The 27,984-nt window shown below is 37.9% G+C and overlaps 1 protein-coding gene across 3 annotated transcripts; it reads right to left on the bottom strand.

Moving 5' to 3' along the window:
• Positions 1-43: 43 nt before the first annotated feature.
• LOC114528661 (von Willebrand factor D and EGF domain-containing protein-like) lies at positions 44-26,546 on the bottom strand. 3 transcript variants are annotated; one of them, XM_028550330.1, is made up of 27 exons: positions 26,061-26,546; positions 23,866-23,925; positions 22,389-22,633; positions 21,948-22,031; positions 21,515-21,871; positions 21,266-21,339; positions 21,058-21,121; positions 20,503-20,733; positions 19,923-20,104; positions 19,524-19,720; positions 18,945-19,207; positions 18,405-18,779; positions 5,740-5,997; positions 5,281-5,395; positions 4,613-5,106; positions 3,963-4,095; positions 3,710-3,832; positions 3,308-3,427; positions 3,004-3,126; positions 2,803-2,928; positions 2,571-2,696; positions 2,196-2,312; positions 1,596-2,126; positions 1,243-1,355; positions 1,108-1,166; positions 911-1,041; positions 44-701 (listed from the first exon to the last, which is right to left on the bottom strand). In XM_028550330.1, the coding sequence occupies exons 1-27, from the start codon at positions 26,503-26,505 to the stop codon at positions 409-411; spliced, it is 5,439 nt and encodes a 1,812-aa protein (XP_028406131.1). In that variant the 5' UTR covers positions 26,506-26,546; the 3' UTR covers positions 44-408. The 3 variants fall into 3 exon arrangements, with proteins under 3 accessions (XP_028406131.1, XP_028406134.1, XP_028406132.1); XM_028550333.1 differs by lacking the exons at positions 1,108-1,166; positions 1,243-1,355; positions 1,596-2,126; ... (8 more) ...; positions 5,281-5,395; positions 5,740-5,997 and adding exons at positions 13,820-13,878; positions 13,954-14,066; positions 14,164-14,694; ... (6 more) ...; positions 16,952-17,066; positions 17,398-17,655; XM_028550331.1 differs by lacking the exons at positions 44-701; positions 911-1,041; positions 1,108-1,166; ... (10 more) ...; positions 5,281-5,395; positions 5,740-5,997 and adding exons at positions 12,884-13,415; positions 13,623-13,753; positions 13,820-13,878; ... (8 more) ...; positions 16,952-17,066; positions 17,398-17,655.
• Positions 26,547-27,984: the final 1,438 nt, after the last annotated feature.

The following is a 27,984-nucleotide window of genomic DNA, read 5'->3' as shown; positions in this document are numbered from 1 at the left end:
TCTCCATCAAAATCAAATTATATCAATATAATATATTGTACAAACATTAGATACATATAATGGATTTATGGATTTATAGACTTATTTAGCATGTACATGCATATATCAAGTACTGCATAAATTGAAGTTAAGCTCCATAAAAGCTAAAGTTTTGGGACATCATTGGATATACTGTAGTCATATGGTATTACTATCATCATAACTGAAGTAGCTTGCTATTAAGTAAAATATAATTGTCTGAATATTAAAATACCTGGTTATAATATATATTCAGCTCATTTCGACACCAAACCTATGTCATTTATTACTGTAAAGTCAAATTAGGAAACATTATTCAAACTTTAGTGTTGCAGAAGTGCGATCTGAGAACAATACTACATTATGGTGGCCGTTTACAATGCACAACAATCAGTTCAGTTTTATCTCCTCTTTTGTGCACACCTTTTCATTACGAATCTCTTCCAAATCCATTTCTTCTCCTTCTGGATTTTCTGCTTCTGTTATATTCCTGGCCCTATTATGCCAGCCTGTGATTATGCTAGGTAGATATTTAATTAACTTGGGTGTTTTTCGATGACATTTTTTTGAGCAGATAATGATTGTGATAATGATGAATACGACCAAAGCAACAGCAACAATAACAATGAAAATAGTTTGGTCCAAGCCAAGGATCTTGTCTTCCCTCAATGAGTCATCTTTATCTAAAAATAAATTATACCGTCACACGCAAAATAAAAAGATGCATGAAACATATCCAATAAAACTATATCCAGTATAAATAAATAAACTTAGTTTAGTTTGGGTTTCCTTCTGATAAAAACTGATACAGCTATCCAGTATAGAGTAGTAATAGGTCAGTGTAGTTCTTTTTTGTAGATTGATTCAAAAATACGTATATTTGATGGCCTACCATCTACATGTTGAATTTCAAAAGTCATATTTCCCAGTTTTCCAGTTTTTGCCACTTTTTCCAAGGGTTCAAGAGGATTGTCCACTTTCTTCGTAAATATTATCTGTAAATCAACGATCACACTGCCTTGCCTGGAAAAAAACAAAATGCAGCATACTTGCCAATTACATATCAACAGTCATCTTAAATAATCTCACCTGAGCTCTTTAACTAAGACAAAACTAAATCCGGGAAGTTGTTTGTAGATATCTCTGATCTGTAAAAAATGAACACACAAATACTTTCACAAACTCAGCACCGCAAATTATAACGACACATTTCCTGGTTCCTACCTCCGCAATAAGTCGAGAAACGAGATTTTTATATTCTTTCGATGTTTTCTTTGCCAATTTTTCATTCCATTGTTGGTTCGTGAGTTTAATTGAGGAGTCCACAGAATTTTTTTCTACGGTTGGAAAAGTATTATAATCTTCTAAAACTATGTTATATATTATATTATTATTATTATTAAAGGTTTATTAAATATATGAAATTGCACCGAAGTGAAATACTTTATATTTACAAAACTTTCCTTTTGGTAACATTTACCACAATTGATAAACTATAAGTTCTAGAGTCTAGACTATTCTCGTTCGTTCCATCCCCATTAGTATACTAAACGTTACGTTGTTGAACAGTATTTTACCTTTGGTAGTATCAAGTTCACAGGTTTTCCCATCTCCTTTGAATAAAGGCGGGCAAGTTTCACAAGTGAATCCTTCGGAATTCTGAACGGGTGAGCACGCGAGACCTAAATAACATGGCCGTTCATCGCATGGATTTGGACGAATTTCGCACAAGTTTCCTGAGAACGGAGCCTTGCATTCACAGAGATAATCTGATGGTGCCGTTGGATATTCAACGCTTTTCTTTTGGTAACATTTACCACCGTGTTCACATGGGCATTGCATGGCATTCACGTGAAGAATTAGCACGTTCCTTCCTCCCAACACGTCTTCTACTTGAACATAGACCGTTCCGTTCTTTCCACTTAGCGATATATCCATGCGTCCATCTTTTGTGATGGAAGCTGAACTTAGGCCTATTGTTCCATTCTCCAACAAATTAAAGGTGATTTCTTCACCCTCAGGGTCCTTTGCCTTGATATGAATTCGCAAAGACTCTTCGTACATTCCAAGTATCGTATTTGGCATCGAAAATTGAGGTGGTTTGTTCTCTGAAAAGATTGGAAAGTCGCTATCAGCATCGAAATTACGATGATGGAATCATTATGACCACATCTTACCTGTACAGTTTTTACCATCTCCTAAATATCCCTGGCTGCATTCACAAACATATCCGGGCATTGTATTGTTACATCTCGCGTGCTCATGACAAGGAGACTGAGTGCATTCATCTATGTCTACAATATATTACAATATATATGATATCTTGAAATGAACAAATGTCAGCTATAACCGCTCAATCGTATTTCATAAAATGTTTCATATATGCCTGACGAATCGGTCGCGCTATTTTAATTGTAATTCATTTAAAACATTCCTTTCTTCTACAGTTAGTATCCTTAAATATCTTTCAAACAAGTCCACTGACCAAATATATTGTGTCATATTCCTACAACCCTAGGTAAATTAAAACTAGAAATTAAACGTATTTTTACCAGAACAATTCGTCTTTCCATCTCCAGTGAAACCATTTTTGCACTGGCATTCAAAAGAGCCTCTCACATTTGAACATAAGGCAAGAGAATGACAGACGAAAGGAGATTGTTGACACTCGTCGATGTCTGCGGGATAAATAAACGATTTTAAACTAAATTTTTACTATCAACGACTGAAGACGTTCTCGAAGGATTAGGCAGTTAAGAGCCTCCGACAGGATATGTTCAATACCTGTACAGTTCATCTTTCCATCTCCAGTGAAGCCATCATTACAATGACATGAAAACGAACCAGGAACGTTGCCACAGGCAGCCAGATAGTGGCAGACGGAAGAATTTTGTTGGCACTCGTTAATGTCTGGAAAAATAGAATTGCGATAAAACTCGTTATGATAGCAAAAGGTTGCGAGATTTTTATGGAAGTATTTATTACCTGTACAATTTGTACCGTTTCCAGTGAATCCTGTCTTGCAATGGCAGAAGAACGAGCCCGGAGAATTTCTACAATTGGCCTGAGGATTACACACGTCTGGAGTATGCGCACATTCATTGATATCTGAAGGTTTAGAGAGATTAGCCATAAATATAAGCTAACAGGAATAAGCTAACCAAACACCAGAAAAACACGTCCTATTTCTGCAACCATCCATCACTAGCTTTGTTTTAAAAACATGATTTAATTTGAGCGCGTCATGACTTGTATTAAGGAGAATTTGAAACTCAGAGCAGTTACTGACCAGAGCAGTTATTTCCACCATCACCAGTAAAACCTTTCGCGCAGACACAGAAGTAGCTTCCTTTGGTATTGATGCAAGTGGCATGCTTAAGACAGGGGTGTCCCTTACACTCGTTCACATCTAAATGATAAAAACATTTCAAATCAACGAACTATGCTGGTAAAATAGACCCATATATCTCCTGGACATATTGTGACTTTATTTATTTATTTATATACATGCTTTGTCAATTCTGACCCGTGATCCTTACAGACCTTATTGCTCCATTAATAGGGTACCTAAAATTACATTATACTTGTCTACAGTTATTCGTATGATCACCTTGTGTGTTGCAATGGGACAGTTGAACTCTGGCTTGGACACAGAGCAACAGCACATCAAGAACTAAATGCTATCATATACCTGTACAATGCTCGCCATCTCCAGTGTACCCATCAATACACCTACACTGGTACGATCCATTGTAAAACTTACAACTGGCGTTGTTGTGACAAACTTTGGGATTTTCTATGCATTCGTCTACCTCTGCGAATATTAAAACAGTGCATAGTTTAGAGAAATAAAAACTTATTTATAGTGCAAAGCAACTGAACCAGTTTGATAAATTTGATACACAAAGTTTATCATAAGTATTTGATAGTTTCTCAACACTCACTGCCATCAATTCTGCTACAGTTATACTTTCCATCGCCAGTATATCCAGGGGGGCACGGACCACAGCTAAAACTAGCGATTTGGTCCGTACAATTGACATCTGGGAAACAAGGGTCTGATTCGCACTCGTTTATCTGTGAAAGTACAAATACGGCATATAAGACAAAAATCTCTAATAGTTTGGCTTGCAAAACTGTGCTTCCTGAAGGTTTAATAAGAGTCAAATTGATCCAGTGTTACCACAGGATGAACCACAGGATGAAATGAACTAACTTTATTTATACTGGATCGCTCTATCAGATCTAAAATTGAAGTTATTCCGAAAAATGTTACCGTAGTTAGTACAATTTTATTCTGTATATTTCAAAGCAAGACCGCTTTATCTTCACTAGAATGGTTTACAAGATTTTGTGTAACTCGACTATAAAGCTATCTTAACTACGAAACTATCAGCTGGTAAAGGATTCTATCAGTTCTAAACTGTTCTTCCTAGAAGTCCAGTAAGGATTATCTCTTATTGATCCAGTGTTACTACAGGAGGAAACCTAAACTAAACTAACTACATATGTCTATCAGTTCGAAGCTGTTTTTTCTAGAGGACTGGTGAAGCTGATTTCTTTCTAATGGGGTAACATCAGTGAGTAACTTTACCTCAGTCTGACAAAGGTGACTAGTGTATCCTTGAAAGCAGGAACAGGAGAAGCCAGGTTTTTCATTAACACAACTTCCATTATGACAAGGATTTGAAGCTGCGCACTCGTCAACGTCATCTTCACACAGGTCACCCGTATACTCAGCAGGACAGGAACACGTGAAATTCCCAGCTCCATCGAGATAACGATAGTCTGGATGACATTCACCTGAATTCACGCAGGGACAGTCCTTCAATACTACAGATACATTAAGAGTAGAATAGGCTCCACATTCGTCGGTAACATTAAAGACAAACGCCGTGGTTCCTATGTCGTTTTTAGTCCAGGTGAATGATCCGTTTTTAGACAAAGTAGCTCCAAATTTTTTGCTTTGTGCAAAGCTGTACTGGACTGTGCGATTCTCTGGATCGTCAGCGCTCAATTGTACGCGAAGCTCTTTGCCTTTAAAGGCATAAAACACACTGGACGATGTTAAAATTGGTGGTCTGTTATCTATAAAATGGCAGAAAAATTCACAAATATTAGAATTTTTGGGATAGAAATAAATATAATATTTTTGGGTCGAGAAGTTAATTTCTTTCCCATTTGTAATTACTCTATTGTCTTAACTCATGAGAATGTACCTTTGATACATCTTCAAGAAACCCTTCAACGAAGCATTTTTACCTTTGCGTTTTGACCATGAAGTTGTCGATGATTCTGGCAAACATTGTTGACACCAATCACGTGGGTTACTGTCGTTCATAGCGAAGCAATGACCAGATATGATGCAAGCATCAGCCTTTTTGCAAAGACAAAAAAAACACAAAGCGATTAATTTAAATCATATACTATTAATAACGTGGAACGATATCTTCATCGATTAGAGAGGCATCATAGTCGCTTCTTTCATCTTTGAATTAATCTAGATCAACAAATCGTTGTAGAGGAAATGACATTGAGAATGTCACCACAACAGAGACGAACCAACTAATGGCAAAGATTGGTTTGCGCATACAATTATACTTTTGGAGCGCATTCTGACATTTTTACATTTGCCCAATTGTCTATTGCAACAATTTCGGCTGTATTTTCTGTGGTTAGGAAGATCTTTGTAGCTAAAATTATTACTAGTTGAATACATACTCGAAGATGACAGCCTACAGTCGTGTTGCACTCTTGACACACAGAATCATACGTTATAAATAACACGGAGTCTTTGGAGGCGTTGATACGGTTGTTTGAAATCGCAATCTTTAGTCCTGCGGCTGTTACACCATCGTTGCCATAATCACCGATATTTACTGGGGATTCTGGCAGTGAACATTTCACTTCAGTGAGATCAACCAGTTGCCCTGGGTATAAGGTCCTTGAATTGCTGGGTTTCCATACTGAGTCTATGACCTGTGTAAAGAGATCGACACTGTTTTGATTGTTCACTCTTTCGTAAGGTGGTAGAGCTGGTCAGAGATATTATGAAATGAAGAGATCAGAAGATGTGAGATGCTAGACATTGCAGAGAAGATGAAGGAAGCAAGGTTGAGATGATATGGACATGTAATAAGAAGAGATGAAGGACAACTGGTCAGAGATATTATGAAATGAAGAGATTAGAAGAAGATATAAACTACAAAAACTTGAAACATTTTAAAACTTGATATGAGATAAAGAAAGATACGATGCAAGTCATGCAACTTACCTTATATTCTTGGACATGGCAGGTAAGGTTCTCTGAATCCAACAACGGGGAGCCAAACCCACCCCAACATTACGACATGGTCTTCGCCGTCTGTCACACAATCCTGACTTGCGAATATCAAAGACGAGTGGACTGTCTTTCAATGAGATTGAACAATCTGCAGCGGTGTAGTCTTCGTGGCAAATGCACGTTGAATTAACGCAATCTCCCTTGTCTGAGCAGTCATTTGGACAAAGCGATGTGAGGATGTCTGTATCCAGTTCAGTACTTCCGTCAGTTGTGTTCTTGAACGACGAAATATTGTTCAAAATATTTGCAATGCAAGATGTTTCCAACGCTGCAAAGTTGCCTGCTGCCCACGAGAAATCTTCAGTCGCCTTGTAAGATACGAAATGAGTACATTTTCAATCCTTTAGGGCCTTAGGCAGTGGTTAAACTTGTTAGTTCAGAGTTTATTTGCTGACGTTCGAATTCTCAGACTTAATAGCGAGTTGTGGATTCAATAGACCTTTCTTATAATGACGTCAAATACGGAAAGTCTGCGTGATGTTACACGAAATTTGATTGGCTCCACAAAACTATCGAGCCAATCAAACTTTGTGTAACATCATACTTTCCGCGTTTGACGTCATTAGGAAAAGGTGTATTCTCCTAAAGATTTATTTGCTAAGGGAAATATTAGCTACCTGTATATCGGTTATACACTGTTGTACCAAACCATCCACATCTACCCCTTCAACTTGTCCACAGGCAGCCCCAGCTTTGGAGTAACGCAATTTTTTCTCGCAAAACTGTGTGACATTATCCTTAGTTATTCCTGAAGGTGTCGGCCACGTCAGTGTTAAATTAACCCTTGTTACTGTTGGATTAAATGACGGGATTGCGTCTTGATCGTCCACTGTGTCATCATCCAGCATCAACGCGCGCTTAGGACGATTTGGGCACTCTCCTTCTCAGAGAAAGATAAAAAAATATGTGACAAAAATAGACTATACTGGTTGTAATACTATCAGTATAGTCTCTTTGGCGTAAAATGCTTAGCTTTTTGTTCTCTTTGTTGAGAAACTACACCGAGAGACTAAGCCACCTAGTGTTATTAAAGTGGTAATTTATACCAATGCCTGATCCTTGATGGCGTTTTCTGGCGTCCTTTCTGCCAAGATCTGGAAAACAGATCGCCTCCGCTTCACCACCACATCGTTTGATGCGAGAGCAAACACATATCTTTTGGTCACAGCCATCATCTAGCTGATCTTCTTCAAATTTATTCCCCTTGTAATCAAACTGAGTGACATGACCGCGGACTCTTTATAAGAAAGAGTTGGAAAAAGATTTTTACAGATAATGCGCATTCATGTAATCAACTATGCTTTCAAAATAGTTCATTAACAAAACTCTGGAGCTGAAACTGGATGAGTACAGACAAATCCGAGCGAATCCCCATCAAAAGATGTAGATATCAGACATTTTCTTCATCACTACAATGCACGTACCTCCAATGTTCTCCAAATTGATTCGGAGAGTTCCATTGCCCGAAATCATCATTGGAATTTTCATTATTATTGCCACACAAACCTTCGCTCGGATGTTCAAGATCAGCAGGCGCAAAAACGTAAATATTTAACCCCCAGCTTTGACGGTCCACGATGACTTTCACACCAGACGGCAAAGTGATCTTTACAGAAATGAATAGATCAATAGAACGTTAACTAAACTAACTTAATTCATACTGGATATCAGTTCTAAACTGTTCTTCCTAGAGGTCCAGTAAAGATCATCTCTTATTGATCCAGTGTTACTACAGGAGGAAACCTAAACTAAACTAACTTTATTTATACTTGATAGCTCTATCAGTTCTAAACTGTTCTTCCTAGAGGTCCAGTAAGGATAATCTCTTATTGATCCAGTGTTACTACAGGAGGAAACCTAAACTAAACTAACTTTTTTTATACTGATAGCTCTATCAGCTCTAAACTGTTCTTCCTAGAGGTCCAGTAAGGATCATCTCTTATTGATCCAGTGTTACTACAGGACGAAACCTAAACTAAACTCACTTTATTTATACTGATAGCTCTATCAGCTCTAAACTGTTTGTAAGGCTAACTGTATTACTGACCCAGTGTTACTACAGAACTAAACTTGAAGTTGACCCAGTGTTAGTACAGAACTAAACTTGAAGTTTAGAGAAGTTTTTATCTTTCTTGTACCTCGAACTTTGTTGTTGAGCCTTGTTGGGTGATTGCGGAATAAAATCTGCTGAGTTTGAAGTCGCGAAGTTGATAAGTATAAAGACGGGACCTGAGGTTGTTTTCCCACCAAGGACGATCAGGAGTTGTGTAGCACATGTCATAGATCTTGTAGAATAGATTTTCTCTGATGGCGACACCACAATTACAGCTTGGAGTTCCACCATTACACGCTCTTTGCCGTACCTGAATCTGTAGGAAATTATCCGCATATAAGAAGATTTGCTCAAACGAGAAGAAGATTTGCATGAGAGTTGACTGGATATTACCACTCGTAGCAGTCTTTTGATGGTCTTAAGACAAAAAGCTTAAGTCTTAAGCTAAATATTATTATAAAAACTCCTGACCTCTGTTCCGTAATGTTTATTTCCATATAATAAAAACGTTCCTCTACCAAAAAAATCGTATCGTCTGAATTAAAAAAAATTATATTTTAACATGGCCCACTACTAACGAAAATCAATCCAAGAACTCGATTAAGAACTTGGATTGTTTGTCAGAAATGGATGTGCGAAGAAAACTTTTCTTACTGTAGATCATGGATTTCAACTGACCTGCCATCAAATGTCTGAAAGTGTGGATCCCCTGTGGACCGACATTGTTGCTTTTTGTACTTTTTTCTACTAATCTAAGAGGTGAAAGGTAGTAATTGAGTATTTTTTCACCTTCATGAAACATGGCTAGGAAACAATGTTTCCTGGTTTGGCTAACTTTAGAAGACTAGCGAATCTTTTAACTAGCGACCAGCGACTTCTTTTTCTAACAGTAACCAAACCGATAAGAACACAAAAGCCTACCTTAATCGTTGGAAACACATGGTTCACCCAAAAACTATTGATGTTGAAATCAAAGAAACTATGCTGCAGATTGTAAGTATCGGCCAAAGTCTTCGACTGGTCACCCGTCCCACAAGTTGTCATCAATTTGAACCTCATCGGTTTTCCAACGAGGTGCCCTGTCTCAAAAACGATCCCACAACCTTGAAATCCCTCTTTTTCACCGACAACGCATATTTCATCGATTAGTTTGTTTGTTGTTGAGGCAATGGCGATCTTAACAGGTCTCACGCGTATTGGAAGATGAGGTCTTATGGTGATGATAACTTCACGATCACTTTCGCCACAATCTTTGATTGGAATATATGTCGGAGTTACCTGCGTAAATAATGTTGAATTTACTATTCTTCATCCAATTCTGAATCGACTTTTATCAACTTTATCAATCACAAACCTCCATTCCTGTGTAAATTCGTTTGCTCGGAACCCATTTTGACCAACTGCCCGTCTTAAAACGAGCCCGGACCGAACAATAGACCTGCAAAGTTGAAGCAAATACAAAGAGGTTTATGCTATCAAATTATTATATTAATTTTGCTATGAAATTATTATATTAATTTTGCTATGAAATTATTATATTAATTTTGCTATGAAATTATTATATTTACGCGAGATAGCAGATAGCAATAAGAAAAGCGTTAAGGCCGCTGAACAACAACTACCAAGATTCCGTTAAAAGTGAAACAAGTTTATACTCGTACGTTTTTATGGAATTCATATCCATTTTTATTGTTCGTGGTTGCTCGTTGAAACAAAAATTCCAAATTCATCTGTCCAGTAAAATTTCTCTGAATTTTAGGCTCGAGATGCGAAATGTCCCCAAACCATCGAGCTTCATACTCGATATTCGACAGGTTTCCAGGACTTTCCCAGAAGCATTTTAGTCTGACTTCTTGAGTATTCTCGTGCTTTATGCCAGCGTTGACTACAACACGTGGTATCGCCCCTGTATCGATCAAACCGAGTTTTAAATCATGATTGGATTACTGTCAAGAAGTGTTCATGTTAAAGTAATGCCTGTGTCAGTCAGAGAGGCATCATAGAAGGGCCTATATTAGAGAGATGTCTGTATTAGAGAGATGTCTGTATTAGAGAGATGTCTGTATTAGAGAGGTGTCTGTATTAGAGAGATGTCTGTATTAGAGAGATGTCTGTATTAGAGAGGTGTCTGTATTAGAGAGATGTCTGTATTAGAGAGATGTCTGTATTAGAGAGATGTCTGTATTAGAGAGATGTCTGTATTAGAGAGATGTCTGTATTAGAGAAATGTCTGTATTAGAGAGATGTCAGTATTAGAGAGATGTCTGTATCAGAGAGATGTCTGTATTAGAGAGATGTCTGTATTAGAGAGATGTCTGTATTAGAGAGATGCCTGTATTAGAGAGATGTCTGTATTAGAGAGATGTCTGTATTAGAGAGATGTCAGTATTAGAAAGATGTCTGTATTAGCATGATGTTTAATTTTTTGAAAAATAATGGTTTGAACCCATACGGAGTCATTATGAATCTTACCAGGACAAATTGGAAATGTTTCACCTGTTGTTGAACATGTGGTGTTTGGCAGGTTAGTACCTAAAACCAGAAATACAAACACGAGATCAGCAGGGGCACTTTCTAAGTATGTATGTACATTAATATCAATTCTAATTAAAATATCAGAAAGGACCACATACTATGACGAGGAATGTTTCGCAAAATTTCCCACGTGATGGTTTTGTTTTCCCCAAACCGCGTTTAAACGTTTTACTTTTACGACGGGTTGATGGCGAGGTTGTGTTATTATTTTTGAAAATATGGTTGTCTTATACACAAGGAAGTTTAGAAACGATGGAAAACGATAACAACATCTTCGTTACTCGCAAAGCAGCTTAAACAGAAATTCCTTTTGTGGATGTAAAATTTCTCGACTGAACCCGTTTTCATACATTCAACCTTTTTATTACAGTTTCGGGCAACTATTAGCCTGTATTAGGCAACTGATGTATTTAATTATTTAACCCTGTATGTGGTTATATGTAATAATACAATACAAATAATGAATTCGAGGTTGTAACAAGATTTAACAGCAATCTTACCAGCACAGTAACCGAAATGACATTGCTTTGGTTCTTTCAAACGATACAGGAAAAACGAACCACATTTTATTACTTTAATATTATAACGAATACCACATCCTGCTGGATGTATGAACGGTACGGCAGCACAGGCATCAGCATCGGTCACAACGTTATTTTGTGTTGGATGAGTGCCTTTAAACCAAATTGGAACGAACGTGCCACAGAAACCATTGCCAGGATTGTGGTCTGGTATTGTATTACCAGCCACACTGTCAAATCGATACCATTTGTCGTCTTTGATGAAATTACGATCGCATAATATGGAGTCTAACTTCGTTTTGAATTTTGTACTGCGTCGAATATCATTAATCGTAGTGTATGTGATTTTGTCGCAAGTTTGCGCGTCAATAGCGGGCGTCTGAAGCACAACGATTCCAAATGCGATTATGAAAACTTTCATTTTTTAGATGAATGAAGCGCTTATAGTTCACGAAGTTGAAGAGATCCGCCCGTGTCGCGGACGTGATTAAATTGACTTCCTTATTTTGTTGTCTATTTTATTTCCAATGTCGACATGATAATATAATATGATGTCACTACCATATTATCATATATAATAATTGTAAATGCACGCCACATGATACAATCCATACCTCTTCATACCCTAACCAAACGTCTCACGCGAGATATTTTAAAACCGACATTACCTATTCTATCAACTTTGAAGTCGATTTTAGAGTCAAACCAGATTAAAACTGCATGTTGAAACTTGACTTAACGCTCTAACAAATTAAACTATTCAATGCGGAACACGGAAGGGAACCCGCTATATATAGGTGCAGGGTTTTAAGCCTTTATGCGAAATCCGATTTCGACGAAAACCGAATTACAATAAAATTACGACATTTGAAAAACGACGAATTATGTCAAATGTAGCACACCTCACACCTGTAACTTTTCCTTAATTGCCTTCGTATAGAAATTTGTTTTTAATTCCTCGGTGTTCCTCGTTTCCGCGTATAATGATTGTGTTTTCGTCTTCCGGAGTTAATTCCACAGGCTAAAATTTCAAGCGAAATGCAAAACATTTCATCTGCTTCTTTTGAATTGTGAGTAATGAAGCAGAATTAATTTACTCATTAAGTTAAGTATATGGTAATAGGGTAAAACTGTTTACTGGAGTAAAACATCTTAAAATTGTTTCAAAACGATGTTAGATGCATGCTGTTTCCAACAATGTTATAAATCAGGCTGAGTCGAAGCTGTAAAGGAGTTAAACTTATAACCAAATAGCTAAATCTGTTTAATATTACTAGCGAACTATTGTACAAAAGTACTGTATTTTGTAGATTATGTTAAACGCATACGTAATTGTCAAAATATGCAGAATCTCTAGCTACAGGAGAAAATTTACGAAGAAAATTTACGAAATTATAACGCGTTGTCAAATGTCTAAACTAAAGACGACGGGCAAGTTTTCCCTGTCACAATTTCTTGATTATTTTGTTTAAGGTTTTCCTTGTCGTACTTTGAAGTTTTAAAAGGAATAGAACACAATAAAGATTACATATACTATGAAAAACTTAACATGCTATGCTTCACTGGTGGTAAAAGTCAACGAAGTATCTAGCGTCTTTGTTTACGATGTATTCAGATCATGTCAACTTAATTTGTTCTTTCGTGCAAACTTTGTCATTATGAAACACTTCTAAATCAATCTCATCGTCGTCGTCTTCTTTTTGTTTTTCCATTTCCTCCAAATTCAAAACCATGGCTCCCTCGCCAGCTTGGTTCGAGATGGTGTAAGTCATATTTGTTTGATATTTGTTTAACGTCGCTGCTCCGCTGTTTCTCTCACGTCGTCTTCGTAAGCAGATTGCTACGATTATGATCAGGATGAGAACGACGATGGCGACCACAATAACAATGAAAATAGTTTTATCCAACCCCAGGATCCTGTCTTCCGTCGACGAGTCATCTGTATCTAAAGATATGTATTCAGTTAAGTTTCTTCCTTTATTAACACTGGATTCTCTAGGAAGAACAGTTTAGAACTGATAGAACTATCCAGTATAAATAAAGTCAGTTTAGTTTAGGTTTCCTCGTGTAGTAACACTGGATCAATAAGAAATGATCCTTACTGGACCTCTAAGAAGAACAGTTTAGAACAGACATGTCATTGTTCACATACCATCTAAACGCTGAATTTCAAAAGTCATATTTCCCAGTTTTCCAGCTTTTGCCACTTTTTCCAAGGGTTCAAGAGGATTGTCTACTTTCTTCGTAAATATTATCTGGAAATCAACGATCACACTGCCTTGCCTGGGAGAAAACAAAATGCAGCATACTTGCCAATCACATATTTACAGTTATCTTAAAAAATCTTACCTGAGCTCTTTAACCATGACAAAACTAAATCCGGGAAGTTGTTTGTAAATATCTCTGATCTGTAAAAATATGAAAACAAATAGTTTCACAAACTCAGCAGCGCAAATTATAACGATACATTTCCTGGTTCCTACCTCCTCAATAAGTCGAGAAACGAGATTCTTATATTCTTTCGATGTTTTCTTTGCCAACTTTTCATTCCATTGTTGGTTCGTGAGTTTAATTGAGGAGTCCACAGAATTTTTTTCTACGGTTGGAAAAGTATTATAATAGTTTAAACCTATATTATAAATATATTGTTAAACAGTAAGTTCTCACTAACGCACTCTTAAACAGTATTTCACCTTTGGTAGTATCAAGTTCACAGGTTTTCCCATCTCCTTTGAATAAAGGCGGGCAAGTTTCACAAGTAAATCCTTCGGAATTCTGAGCGAGTGAGCACGTGAGACCTAAATAACATGGCCGTTCATCGCATGGATTTGGACGAATTTCGCAGAAGTTTCCTGAGAACGGAGCCTTGCATTCACAGAGATAGTCGGATGGTGTCGTTGGATATTTAACGCTTTTCTTTTGGTAACATTTACCACCGTGTTCACATGGGCATTGCATGGCATTCACGTGAAGAATTAGCACGTTCCTTCCTCCCAACACGTCTTCCACTTGAACATAGACTGTTCCGTTCTTTCCACTTAGAGATATATCCATGCGTCCATCTTTTGTGATAGAAGCTGAACTTAAACTTATTGTTCCATTCTCCAACAAAGTAAATGTGATTTTTTGATCTTCAGGGTCCTCGGCTTTGATCTGAACTCGCAAAGACTCCTCGTAGATACCAAGTAACATATTTGGCGTCGAAAATTGAGGTGGTTTGTTCTCTGAAAGGAATTGCTTTTTAGCATCGAAATTATGATCATGGAATCATTATGACCACATCTTACCTGTACAGTTTTTACCATCTCCTAAATATCCCTGCCTGCATTCACAAACATATCCGGGCATTGTATTGTTACATCTCGCGTGCTCGTGACAAGGAGACTGAGCGCATTCATCTATGTCTACGGTAAAAACGGTGTCAGTAACGAAAAACAAAATCATTTAAATGTCAGGGGCCTGTTGTACCACAACGAAAGCTGTTTGGTCGGGAGGTTTCATTTAAGAAAAATACCTGTACAATTTGCACCGTTTCCAGTGAATCCTGTTTTGCAATGGCAGAAGAACGAGCCCGGGGTATTTCTACAATTGGCCTGAGGATTACACACGTCCGGAGTATGCGCACATTCATTGATATCTGAAAGTTTAGAGAAATTAGCTTTAAATATATTAAAGGAATAAGCTAACCAAATATCAAAAAAAAGTTCTAGTTCTGCAACCATCCTTCACTAGCTCTGTTTTAAAAACATATAATTTAATTTGAGCGCGTCATGACTTGTATTAAGAGAATTTGAAACTCAGGAAAACATTTCTACTGACCAGAGCAGTTATTTCCACCATCACCAGTAAAACCTTTCGCGCAGACACAGAAGTAGCTTCCTTTGGTATTGATGCAAGTGGCATGCTTAAGACAGGGGTGTCCCATACACTCGTCCACATCTAAATAATGAAAACATTTTGAATCAACGAACAATGCTGGTAAAATAGACCCATTTATCTCCTGGACATATAGTGACTAGTCTACAGTTATTCGTATGATCATTTTTTGTGTTGCAATGGGACAGTTGAATTCTGGCTTGGACACAGAGCAACAGCACATCAAGAACTAAATGCTATCATATACCTGTACAATTCTCGCCATCTCCAGTGTACCCATCAATACACCTACACTGGTAGGATCCATTGTAAAACTTACAACTGGCGTTGTGACAGACTTTGGGATTTTCTATGCATTCGTCTACCTCTGCGAATATTAAAACAGTGCATTGTAAAGAAACAACTAAGACTGACTTTCTATTTTCTAACCAAAGCAATTGAACCAGTTTGATAAATTTGATACACAAAGTTTATCATAAGTATTTGATAGTTTCCCATCACTCACTTCCATCAACTCTGCTACAGTTATACTTTGCATCGCCAGTATATCCAGGGGGGCACGGACCACAGCTAAACCCAGCGACGCGATCTGTACACGTGACACCAAGAAAACACGGATTCGATGCGCACTCGTTTATCTATAAAAATACACAATAGCTCGAATTTTGAAAGGATATAAATCCGTTTTTTGGACATAAAATCTGTCGCTTTGACGTGACAAAACTGTGTTTTTTAGCTCTATCAGTTCTAAACTGTTCTTCCTAGAGGTCCAGTAAGGATCATCTCTTGAGGAAACCTCAACTAAACTAACTTTATTCATATTTCTGTCAGTTCAAAGCTACTCTTCCTAGAGGTCTATCAAGAATGATTTCTTTTTGATGAAGTAGCATCTGTGCAGTCAACCGGGGGAGGAGGTTTCTGTGGAGTAAGAAACTTTACCTCAGTCTGACAAAGGTGACTAGTGTATCCTTGAAAGCAGGAACAGGAGAAGCCAGGTTTTTCATTAACACAACTTCCATTATGACAAGGATTTGAAGCAGCGCACTCGTCAACGTCATCTTCACACAGGTCACCCGTATACTCAGCAAGACAGGAACACGTGAAATTCCCAGCCCCATCAAGATAACGATAGTCTGGATGACATTCACCCGAATTCACGCAGGAACAGTCCTTCAATACTACAGATACATTAAGAGTAGAATACGCTCCACATTCGTCGGTAACATTAAAGACAAACGCCGTGGTTCCTCTGTCGTTTTTAATCCACGTGAATGATCCGTTTTTAGACAAAGTAGCTCCAAATGTTTTGCCTTGTGCAAAGCTGTACTGGACTGTGCGATTCTCTGGATCGTCAGCGCTCAATTGTACGCGAAGCTCTTTGCCTTTGAAGGCATAAAACACACTGGACGATGTTAAAATTGGTGGTCTGTTATCTATAAAATGGCAGAAAAATTCACAAATATTAGAATTTTTGGGATAGAAATAAATAAAATATTTTCGGGTCGAGAAGTTATTTTCTTTCCCATTTGTAATTGCTCTATTGTCTTAACTCATGAGTGTACCTTTGATACATCTTCAAGAAACCCTTCAACGAAGCATTTTTACCTTTGCGTTTTGACCAGGAAGTAGTCGACGATTCTGGCAAACATTGTTGACACCAATCACGTGGGTTACTGTCGTTCATAGCGAAGCAATGACCAGATATGATGCAAGCATCAGCCTTTTTGCAAAGACAAAAAAAACACGAAGCGATTAATTTAAATCATATACAATAACGTGGAACGATATCTTCATCGATTAGAGAGTCGCTTCTTTCATCTTTGAATTAATCTAGATCAACAAATCGTTGTAGAGGAAGTGACATTGAGAATGTCACCACAACAGAGACGAACCTACTAATGGCAAAGATTGGTTTGCGCATACAATTATACTTTTGTATCGCATTCTGACATTTTTACATCTGCCCAATTGTCTATTGCAACAATTTCGGCTGCATTTTCTGTGGTTAGGAAAATCTTTGTAGCTAAAATTATTACTAGTTGAATACATACTCGAAGATGACACCCTACAGTCGTGTTGCACTCTTGACACACAGAATCATACGTTATAAATAACACGGAGTCTTTGGAGGCATTGATGCGGTTGTTTGAAATCGCAATCTTTAGTCCAGCGGCTGCTACGCCTTCGTTGCCATAGTCACCGATATTTACTGGGGATTCTGGCAGTGAACATTTCACTTCAGTGAGGTCGACCAGTTGTCCTGGGTATAAGGTCCTTGAATTGCTGGGTTTCCATACTGAGTCTATGACCTGTGTAAAGAGATCGGCACTGTTATGGGATGATATGGTCACGTAATAAGAAGAGATGAAGGAGAGCTGGTCAGAGATATGAAATGAAGAGATCAGAAGAAGATGTGAGGTGGTAGACATTGCAGAGAAGATGAGGGAAGCAAGGTTGAGATGATATGAACATGTAATAAGAAGAGATGAAGGAGAGCTGGTCAGAAATATTATGAAATGAAGAGATCAGAAGAAGATGTGAGGTGGTAGATATTGCAGAGAAGACGAGGGAAGCAAGGTTGAGATGATATGGACACGTAATAAGAAGAGATGAAGGAGAGCTGGTCAGAGATATTATGAAATGAAGAGATTAGAAGATGTGAGGTGGTAGACATTGCAGAGAAGATGAGGGAAGCAAGATTGAGATGATATGGACACGTAATAAGAAGAGATGAAGGAGAGCTGGTCAGAGATATTATGAAATGAAGAGATTAGAAGATGTGAGGTGGTAGACATTGCAGAGAAGATGAGGGAAGCAAGATTGAGATGATATGGACACGTAATAAGAAGAGATGAAGGAGAGCTGGTCAGAGATATTATGAAATGAAGAGATCAGAAGAAGATGTGAGGTGGTGGACATTGCAGAGAAGATGAGGGAAGCAAGGTTGAGATGATATGGACACGTAATAAGAAGAGATGAAGGGGAGTTGGTCAGAGATATTATGGAATGAAAAGATCAAAAGAAGATATGGACTACAAAAAAATACGATGCAATTTACCTTATATTCTTGGACATGGCAGGTAAGCTTCTCTGAGTCCAACAACGGGAAACCAAACACACCAACAGTCCGACATGGTCTTCGCCGTCTGTCACACAATCCTGACTTGCGGATATCAAAGACGAGTGGACTGTCTTTCAATGAGATTGAACAATCTGCAGCGGTGTAATCTTTGTGGCAAATGCACGTTGAATTAACGCAATCTCCCTTGTCTGAGCAGTCATTTGGACAAAGCGATGTGAGGATGTCTGTATCCAGTTCAATACTTCCGTCAGTTGTGTTCTTGAACGACGAAATATTGTTGAAAATATTTGCAATGCAAGATGTTTCCAACGCCGCAAAGTTGCCTGCTGCCCACGAGAAATCTTCAGTCGCCTTTTAAGATACAAAAAGAGTACATTTTCAATCGTTTAGGGCCTTAGGCAGGGATTAAGCTTGTTATTTCAGAGTTTTGACTGATGTGCGAATTCGTCAGACTTAATAGCGAGCTGTGGATTCAGTTCTCCTGACGATTTATTTGCTAAGGGAAATATTACCTACCTGTATATCAGTTATACACTGTTGTACCAAACCATCCACATCTACCCCTTCAACTTGTCCACAGGCAGCCCCAGCTTTGGAGTAACGCAATTTTTTCTCGCAAAACTGTGTGACATTATCCTTAGTTATCCCTGAAGGTGTCGGCCACGTCAGTGTTAAATTAACCCTGGTTACTGTTGGATTAAATGATGGGATGGCGTCTTGATCGTCCACTGTGTCATCATCCAGCATCAACGCCCGCTTAGGACGATTTGGACACTCTCCTGTTTGGCAAAAGTTAAGATAAGTTTGTTTTTAGCCTGGAGTTAATACTGACAGAGTAATCTAGTGCGAATACAGTTAAGTTTGCATTGATTTCCTTCAGTGGATAGCTGGATATCGATATGATCCATAGTATATTAGACTTACAACTTTTCAGTATAAATAACGTTAATTTAGTTTAGGTTTCCTTTTGTAGTAAGAATGGCGGGTCAAGAAAAGGTTATACTGATTGTACATGTAAAAAGTAGTCAACCTCTTCTCCTTAAAACACTAAACTGATAAGATTTCTATCTAGGTGTTATTAAAGTGATCATTTACCAATGCCTGATCCTTGATGGTGTCTTCTCGCGTCTTTCCCGCCAAGATCTGGAAAACAGATTGCTTCCGCTTCACGACCACATCGTCTGATGCCTCCTTGAGAGCAAACACATATCTTTTGGTCGCAGCCATCATCTAGTTGATCTTCTTCAAATTTATTCCCCTTGTAATCAAACTGAGTGAGATGACTGCGGACTCTTTATAAGAAAGAGTTTGAAGAGAAAAAAGAATATCAAATTAATGCGCATTCATGTAATCAGCTATGCTTTCAAAATAGTTCATTCAAAAAAGTCTCCAGCTGAAGCTGAATGAAATAGGGAAATCCAAGCCAATCTTTATCGAGTTTTAGTTGTATGTAGAACAGTCATCATATTTTCTTCATCACTGCAATGCACGTACCTCCAATGTTCTCCAAATTGATTCGGAGAGTTCCATTGCCCGAAATCATCATTGGAATTTTCATTATTATTGCCACACAAACCTTCGCTCGGATGTTCAAGATCAGCAGGTGCCCAAACGTAAATATTTAGCCCCCAGCTTTGACGATCCACGATAACTTTCACACCAGACGGCAAAGTGATCTTTACCGAAATGAATAGATCAATAGAACGTTAACTGAACTAACTTAATTCATACTGCATATCAATTCTAAACTGTTCTTCCTAGAGGTCCAGTAAGGATCGTCTCTTATTGATCCAGTGTTACTACAGGAGAAAACCTAAACTAATTCAACTTTATTTATACTGGATAGTTCTATCAATTCTAAACTGTTCTTCCTAGAGGTCCAGTAAGGATCGTCTCTTATTGATCCAGTGTTAATACAGGAAGAAACCTAAATTAAACAAACTTTATTTATACTGGATAGTTCTATCAGTTCTAAACTGCTCTTCCTAGAGGTCCAGTAAGGATCATCTCTTATTGATCCAGTGTTACTACAGAACGGAACTTAGACGAAGTGAAGTTTTTATCTTTCTTGTACCTCGAACTTTGTTGTTGAGCCTTTTTGGGTGATTGCCGAATAAAATCTGCTGAGTTTGAAGTCGCGAAGTTGATGAGTTCTAAGACGGGACCTGACGTTGTTTTCCCACCAAGGACGACCAGGAGTTACGTAGCACATGTCATAGATCTTGTAGAATAGATTTTCTCTGATGGCGACACCACAATTACAGCTTGGAGTTCCACCATTACACGCTCTTTGCCGTACGTGAATCTATAGGAAATTAGCGACATGTACCTTCAAACAACGAGGAAAAACTCTCGTCAACTCTCGTGACCTGGTCAAACCAGAACAAGAGTTGCATGAGAGTTGACTGGATATTACCACACGTAGCAGTCAAACGAGGGAAAACTCTCGTGAACTCTCATGACCTGGTCAAACGAGAACAAGAGTTGCATGAGAGTTGACTGGATATTACCACACGTAGCAGTCAAACGAGGGAAAACTCTCGTCAACTCTCATGACCTGATCAAACGTTGAGACAAGAGTTGCATGAGAGTTGTGATGGTGGTAAAAATTTATTTATAAACTCCTGACCTCTGTTCCGTAATGTTTATTTCCATATAATAAAAACGTTCCTCTACCAAAAAAATCGTATCGCCTGAATGAAAAAAAAATCATATTTTAACTTGGCGAACTGCTAACGAAAATTAATCCAAGAACTCCATTAAGAACTTGGATTGTTTATCGGAAATGAAAGTGCAAAGAAATCTGTTCTTAATGTAGATCATGAATTTCTACTGACCTGCCGTCAAATGTCTGAAAGTGTGGATCTCCTGTGGACCGACATTGTTGCTTTTTGTACTTTTTTCTACTAATCTAAGAAGTGAAAGGTTGTAATTGAGTATTTTTTCACCTTCATGAAACATGGCTAAGAAACAATGTTTCCTGGTTTGGCTAACCTTAGAAGACTAGCGAATCTTTTAGTTTTAACTAGCGACCAGCGACTTCATTTTTCAACAGTAACCAAACCGATTCGAGCACAAAAGCCTACCTTAATCGTTGGAAACGCATGGTTCACCCAAAATCTATTGATGTTGAAATCAAAGAAACTATGCTGCAGTTTGTACGTAGCGGCCAGAGTCTTCGACTTGTCACCCGTCCCACAATTCGTCATCAATTTGAACCTTATCGGTCTCCCAACACGGTGGCCCGTCTCAAAAACGATCCCACAATCCTGAAATCCCTCTTTTTCACCGACAACGCATATTTCATCGATCAATTTCGTCGTTGGTGAAGCAATATCGATCTTAACAGGTCTCACGCGTATTGGAAGATGAGGTCTTATGGTGATGATAACTTCACGATCACTTTCGCCACAATCATTGATTGGAATATATGTCGGAGTTACCTGCGTAAATAATGTTGAATTTACTATTCTTCATGCAATTCTGAATCGACTTTTATCAACTTTATCAATCACAAACCTCCATTCCTGTGTAAATTCGGTTGCTCGAAACCCATTTTGACCAACTGCCCGTCTTAAAACGAGCCCGGACTGAACAATAGACCTGCAAAGTTGAAGCAAATACAAAGAGGTTTATCGTGGCTACGAATTGACAATATTTTCGAATATTTCTAAAGTCTGAAATAGTCTGCAAAAGACATGATATGTATTATGTAAACAAAAGATTTGAGCTGTGAATGACAGATTTAGAGCAATATTTTCACTTCATTCAACATAAAGTAAAACCACTGCCGTAAATTGTTTCCCTTTTTCTACACAAGTCTTGAATGTGTCAGGGCCCCGATTCCTGATTCAATTCCCAGAACTTTAGGGCATAGCAGCAGCTGCTAGTGGAAGTGAATTCTTAGCCTCGCTATAAGCTCGAGTGTAAAGGTTAAAATGATAGCGTGTTTCCACTTACGTTCTTATGAAATTCATAACCGTTTTTGTCGTTCGTGATTTTTGGTTGGAACAAGAATTCCGGAACCTCCGACCCGGTGAAATTTCTCTGAATTTTAGGCTCCGGATGCGAAATGTCTCCAAACCATCGAGCTTCATACTCGATATTCGACAGGTTTCCAGGACTTTCCCAGAAGCATTTTAGTCTGACTTCTTGAGTATCCTCGTGCTTTATGCCAGCGCCGACAACAACACGTGGTATCGCCCCTGTATCGATCAAACCGAGTTTTAAATCATGATTGGGTTACTGTCAAAAAGTGTTCATGTTAAAGTAATGCCTGTGTCAGTCAGAGGCATCATAGAAGGGCCTATATTAGAGAGATGTCTGTATTAGAGAGATGTCAGTATTAGAGAGATGTCTGTATTAGAGAGATGTTTGTATTAGAGAGATGTCTGTATTAGAGAGGTGTTTGTATTAAAGAGATGTCTGTATTAGAGAGATGTCTGTATTAGAGAGATGTTTGTATTAGAGAGGTGTCTGCATTAGAGAGATGTCTGTATTAGAGAGATGTTTGTATTAGAGAGGTGTCTGTATTAGAGAGGTGTCTGCATTAGAGAGATGTCTGTATTAGAGAGATGTCTGTATTAGAGAGATGTTTGTATTAGAGAAATGTCTGTATTAAAGAGATGTCTGTATTAGAGAGGTGTCTGTATTTGAGAGATGTCTGTATTAGAGAGATGTCTGTATTAGAGAGATGTCTGTATTAGAGAGATGTCTGTATTAGAGAGATGTTTGTATTAGAGAGATGTCTGTATTAGAGAGATGTCTGTATTAGAGAGGTGTCTGTATTAGAGAGATGTCTGTATTAGAGAGATGTTTGTATTAGAGAGATGTCTGTATTAGAGAGGTGTTTGTATTAAAGAGATGTCTGTATTAGAGAGATGTCTGTATTAGAGAGATGTTTGTATTAGAGAGATGTCTGTATTAGAGAGATTCTGTATTAGAGAGATGTTTGTATTAGAGAGATGTCTGTATTAGAGAGATGTCTGTATTAGAGAGGTGTCTGTATTAGAGAGGTGTCTGCATTAGAGAGATGTCTGTATTAGAGAGATGTCTGTATTAGAGAGATGTTTGTATTAGAGAAATGTCTGTATTAAAGAGATGTCTGTATTAGAGAGGTGTCTGTATTTGAGAGATGTCTGTATTAGAGAGATGTCTGTATTAGAGAGATGTCTGTATTAGAGAGATGTCTGTATTAGAGAGATGTTTGTATTAGAGAGATGTCTGTATTAGAGAGATGTCTGTATTAGAGAGGTGTTTGTATTAGAGACGTGTCTTTATTAGAGAGATGTCTGTATTAGAGAGATGTCTGTATTAGAGAGATGTCTGTATTAGAGAGGTGTTTGTATTAGAGACGTGTCTTTATTAGAGAGCTGACTGTATTAGAGAGGTGTCAACGTACTTTAGTAACGTATTTTTAAGGGTAATAAAATCTTACCAGGGCAAACAGGAAGTGTTTCTCCAGTGACTGAACATGGAGCGTTTGGTAACTTGGTGCCTAACATACAATAGATAAAATTAAGATCAATATCTCAAAGTGGTTTTTACACAGTTCATTTTTCCTTGCGGCTGCGTGTCTGACAATGCCCTAGAGAACGATGCAAACTTTACATTTACATATTCTCATGCAACGATCGTAGTTTGAACGCCATCAGATGCAATTCATTAGAGACCTTTAGCCTAACCAATACGGCTACCTCTGAAAGCAAGCGAGCAATTTCAAGTCTCGTTTGAATGTAGATTTTGGGCAATTTCCCAGCCAGAATTTGTCTTAGTAAGTACTTGATGTTTGAACAAAATGAGCCATTTTTCTAGGCTTCCGAAACCTGACATTTGTTTTGAAAATGCGAAATGAATTTTGCTATTTGCGGTTAGAGGTGTGTCGTTAACGCCAAGCTGAAGGTAAAAAAATTGGGCGCAGTCCACAAGTCGAACTTTGAGACAATAGATTTGCGCAGTGCGTTGAATATTTGCCTTTGTTTATAAGTCGACGATGACCTCTTAATGAGATAATTATATCAACGTTTTCCTGCCCAAACTCGTTTGCAATGCTATGATAAAAATTTGACACTAAAAACAGAGCGAGGGAGTTAACTGGGAGTTTAAAAATAGAAAAATAAAAGCTGTTGAGGTAATATTTGCGGCAATGACAATGTTGACCGAGGCTTCCGATGCTTGAAATTTATTGAGAGTCGATCTTATCAAGACAGGCAGTGGCCATCACACAGCAGAATGCAATGCTGATCGATATCAGGCCCGGACAAGTGTTTCTAATCCGATTATATTGGTATTTTAATATCGCATTCAAATTACATTTTGTCATAGTCATTAAGCCGAATTTCTTTCCCCATTTGAGGGGAAATGTCATTACAAAATTAAGCTGCTAGCTGATGGCGTACATAATAACATCCCCTATGTTTAGTTTAGCATCAACTGTGTTTCACTGAAACAGAAAATTGCAATCATCAGCAATCCCTGTTTCGTTTTGAAAAGGTCTGAATTAACTGAAGATCTTTGTCTAGCTTTTATACCTGATAATATCAAGAAAACATACTATTATCATTAAGAATATAAAGAAAACAAAACACGGAGACAAAGAACTCAAGGACAAGGGGAGGTTTGGACGGTGTTTGATTTAATTATTCAGCTAATAAACCAACTCTTCCATCAGTCTTGTTTTAATGATTGTAATTCGTCTTCCGGGAATCAATTATACCCCATGATCAATTCTATATTTCATTTTCCCCGGCGTGGTTTGCAGACAACGTAGATCTTACTATAAATGACAGCGATGAAAACAAGAATTTACAGTCGAAAGTCAAGCATCCATTTTCCTAATGGAAGAGGCACTCGGCTAAACACGATAAAGAAGGGCCATAGGAAGTTCTTAGGAACCCTTAACTTGCAAAGGAAATGTGTAGATATTGGACTTTCTAATTCCAAGAGTCATGTTGATTTACTAATGTTTTTCCAAACGTGTTTGCGTAGAACCTAAGAGCGCTTCCTGTTATGCGATAAAGCTCGTTTTATGTTATTATGTTTTATAACGTACGCATGCATGCAGATCTCAATGCTAACACTAGCTGTTTTTTGCAGTTAAAAAACAGAATTGAAAGCGTTCAGTCTGCCCACAATTGAAATCTAATTACCTGTTTTCAGTTTCGCATCTATTACACGATTATCGTAGCAACTTTTGACATTTGTTTCAAGAAATAAGAGCAAAGAAGAATTTTCAGCCCTGTAAGCCAGGCTGAAAAGATTCCATGTAATCAGCCCCTAAGGAACAGTGTCTGTGTATACCGTAAAGTGGGCGATATTTTCGCGTTCCTACATGTATATATTTAGTTATCTTACATCAGGGGCTGGTTGTATCAAGCCCGTTTAGCTTAAACGGTGGTTAAGTTCAAAATAGAAGGCAAGTCTATCGTTTCATTCAAGAAGCAAAAAAAATGTGTTTAACCTTAATACAAAGTTACTGTTTACAACTACATATTCAGTGCATAATATTCAAGTTGACTCATTCAAGAGAGATGTAAGAGTGTTATTTAATTTTGACTTATCCACCGTTTAAGCTAAACGGGCTTGATACAACCGGCCCCAGATTTATTTGCAAGTTTAACAAAGCAATCTTACCAGCACAGTAAGCAAAATCACATTGCTGTGGTTCTTTCAAACGATACAGGAAAAACGAACCACATTTTATTACTTTAATATTGTAAGAAATACCACATCCTTCTGGTCTCAAAAACGGTACGGCGGCACAGGCTTTGGCGTTCGTCACAACGTTATTTTGTGTTGGATGAGTGCCTTTAAACCAAATTGGAACGAACGTACCACAGAAACCACGCGTAGGATTGTGGTCTGGTATTGTATTACCAGCCACACTGTCAAATCGATACCAGTTGTCGTCTTTGATGAAATTGCGATCGCATATTTTGGAGCTTGGTTTAACTTTAAACTTCGTGCTGCGACGAATGTCGTTGATTGTTGTGTATTTTATTTGGTCGCAAGTTTGCGCGTCGATATTTACGATTTTTAGCAGCACGAGAAACTCGAACAGGATTGTGCAAGCCTTCATTTTCGACTGAGTAATGGAATGATCCGGGGCGATGTTGAAAGAATATGATGACGCCTGTGTCGCTAATGTTTGCGTTAGCCCGATTCCCCTCCGATTCTGATCGTATTGTGAATTCCCTCACACGATGACAGATGCGGAAACAAAGCGTGATGTCACAGCTATGCTATTATCCATGCATGTACGTTCATGCACATCAATCCACATCAACGTTTCTCAATTCTCACCCGACCAAGTCCAAATTCACCCGAAAAAACTCAGCATTGCTGCCCGTTGTCATCCAAAGAGGCGACCCAAACGCCTCGCGAAGCAGACGGGCGATGCTCAACCAAGTTAGATCTGCAATAAATCGGATGAGTTGAATCCACATTCAAAAGGTATCAGAAACAATTTCTTTGGTAAAAAAAAACCTTCTCTCATTTAATGGAACTTATGCAATATGTCTCACAACTCATCTTATTTTTTCTTTTACGAGTTGTGCAGATACTGTATCATAATAATTCAAAGGGTGGGATTGTTGCACAAATTTGCTCCAGGCATGTCAAGAGATCGAAACTCTAGAACATTAAAATATCGGTTTTACGATGTTGATTTTTCACCTGACCTTGTTTTCGACACAAAGAGTTGTTGTTATGTACACAAGGCGGGTTGAATAGCGGAAACAAACGACGTGAAATAACCGATAAAATATAGTTCAAAAATCACTGGTTTCTTCCATGAACGCGATCGGCCGTGAAAAATATGAACAAGAGACTGCTATATACGACAGATGACATTCATAACGAGTAAGAGAAGAAAGATTTGCAAAATATACTCCAGTGACAATTCTTTCGTATGAAAAAAAACATTTGTCATAATAATATCTGGGTCAGGTTGTATGAAAAGGTATTTAAAGCTCCAATTAAATTAAATAATAATAATAATAAATAATTACATTTTACACGACTGACAATTTTTAGTACAGCACCAAAAAAATGGTACGGATAAAATTTTAAACTCCCAAATTTGCCGGGTGAAACTCTCAAATTCATCCGTACCAATTTAATCCTTTATACAATTATACTATGTTCGATTTCAGTTTTGGTTCCCGGGACATGTCGCAGCTCTCGGAAGCTTTCGTCTAATTGGATAATGCTTTTCTATGCTTTCTAAAGAACGAAGCTATGCTATTGGTTGAAACAGAAATGTATTGTAAAGTTCAGCCAATGAAAATCATTCTTACGAGGACCTGCGACATTACCCTTTGGTTCGGATAAAATTGAGAATGATGAAGTAAATACATTGTCCAACTTCCAAGTTTCATCCGTACCAATTTTAATCTAAAATTGCGCCGTTTGCTCGTAATTTGCTCCAATTGGATAATGCTTTTCTATGCTTTCTAAAGAACGAAGCTATTGGTTGAAACAGAAATGTATTGTAAAGTTCAGCCAGTGAAAATCATTCTTGCGAGGAGCTGTGACACTACCCAAAAATCGAGTGTTT

Source organism: Dendronephthya gigantea, unplaced genomic scaffold (genome assembly GCF_004324835.1).
Source record: "Dendronephthya gigantea isolate DGI-Jeju-01 unplaced genomic scaffold, DenGig_1.0 000051F, whole genome shotgun sequence".
NCBI classification, from domain to species: domain Eukaryota; kingdom Metazoa; phylum Cnidaria; class Anthozoa; order Malacalcyonacea; family Nephtheidae; genus Dendronephthya; species Dendronephthya gigantea.
This window is presented reverse-complemented; position numbering and strand designations above follow the sequence as displayed.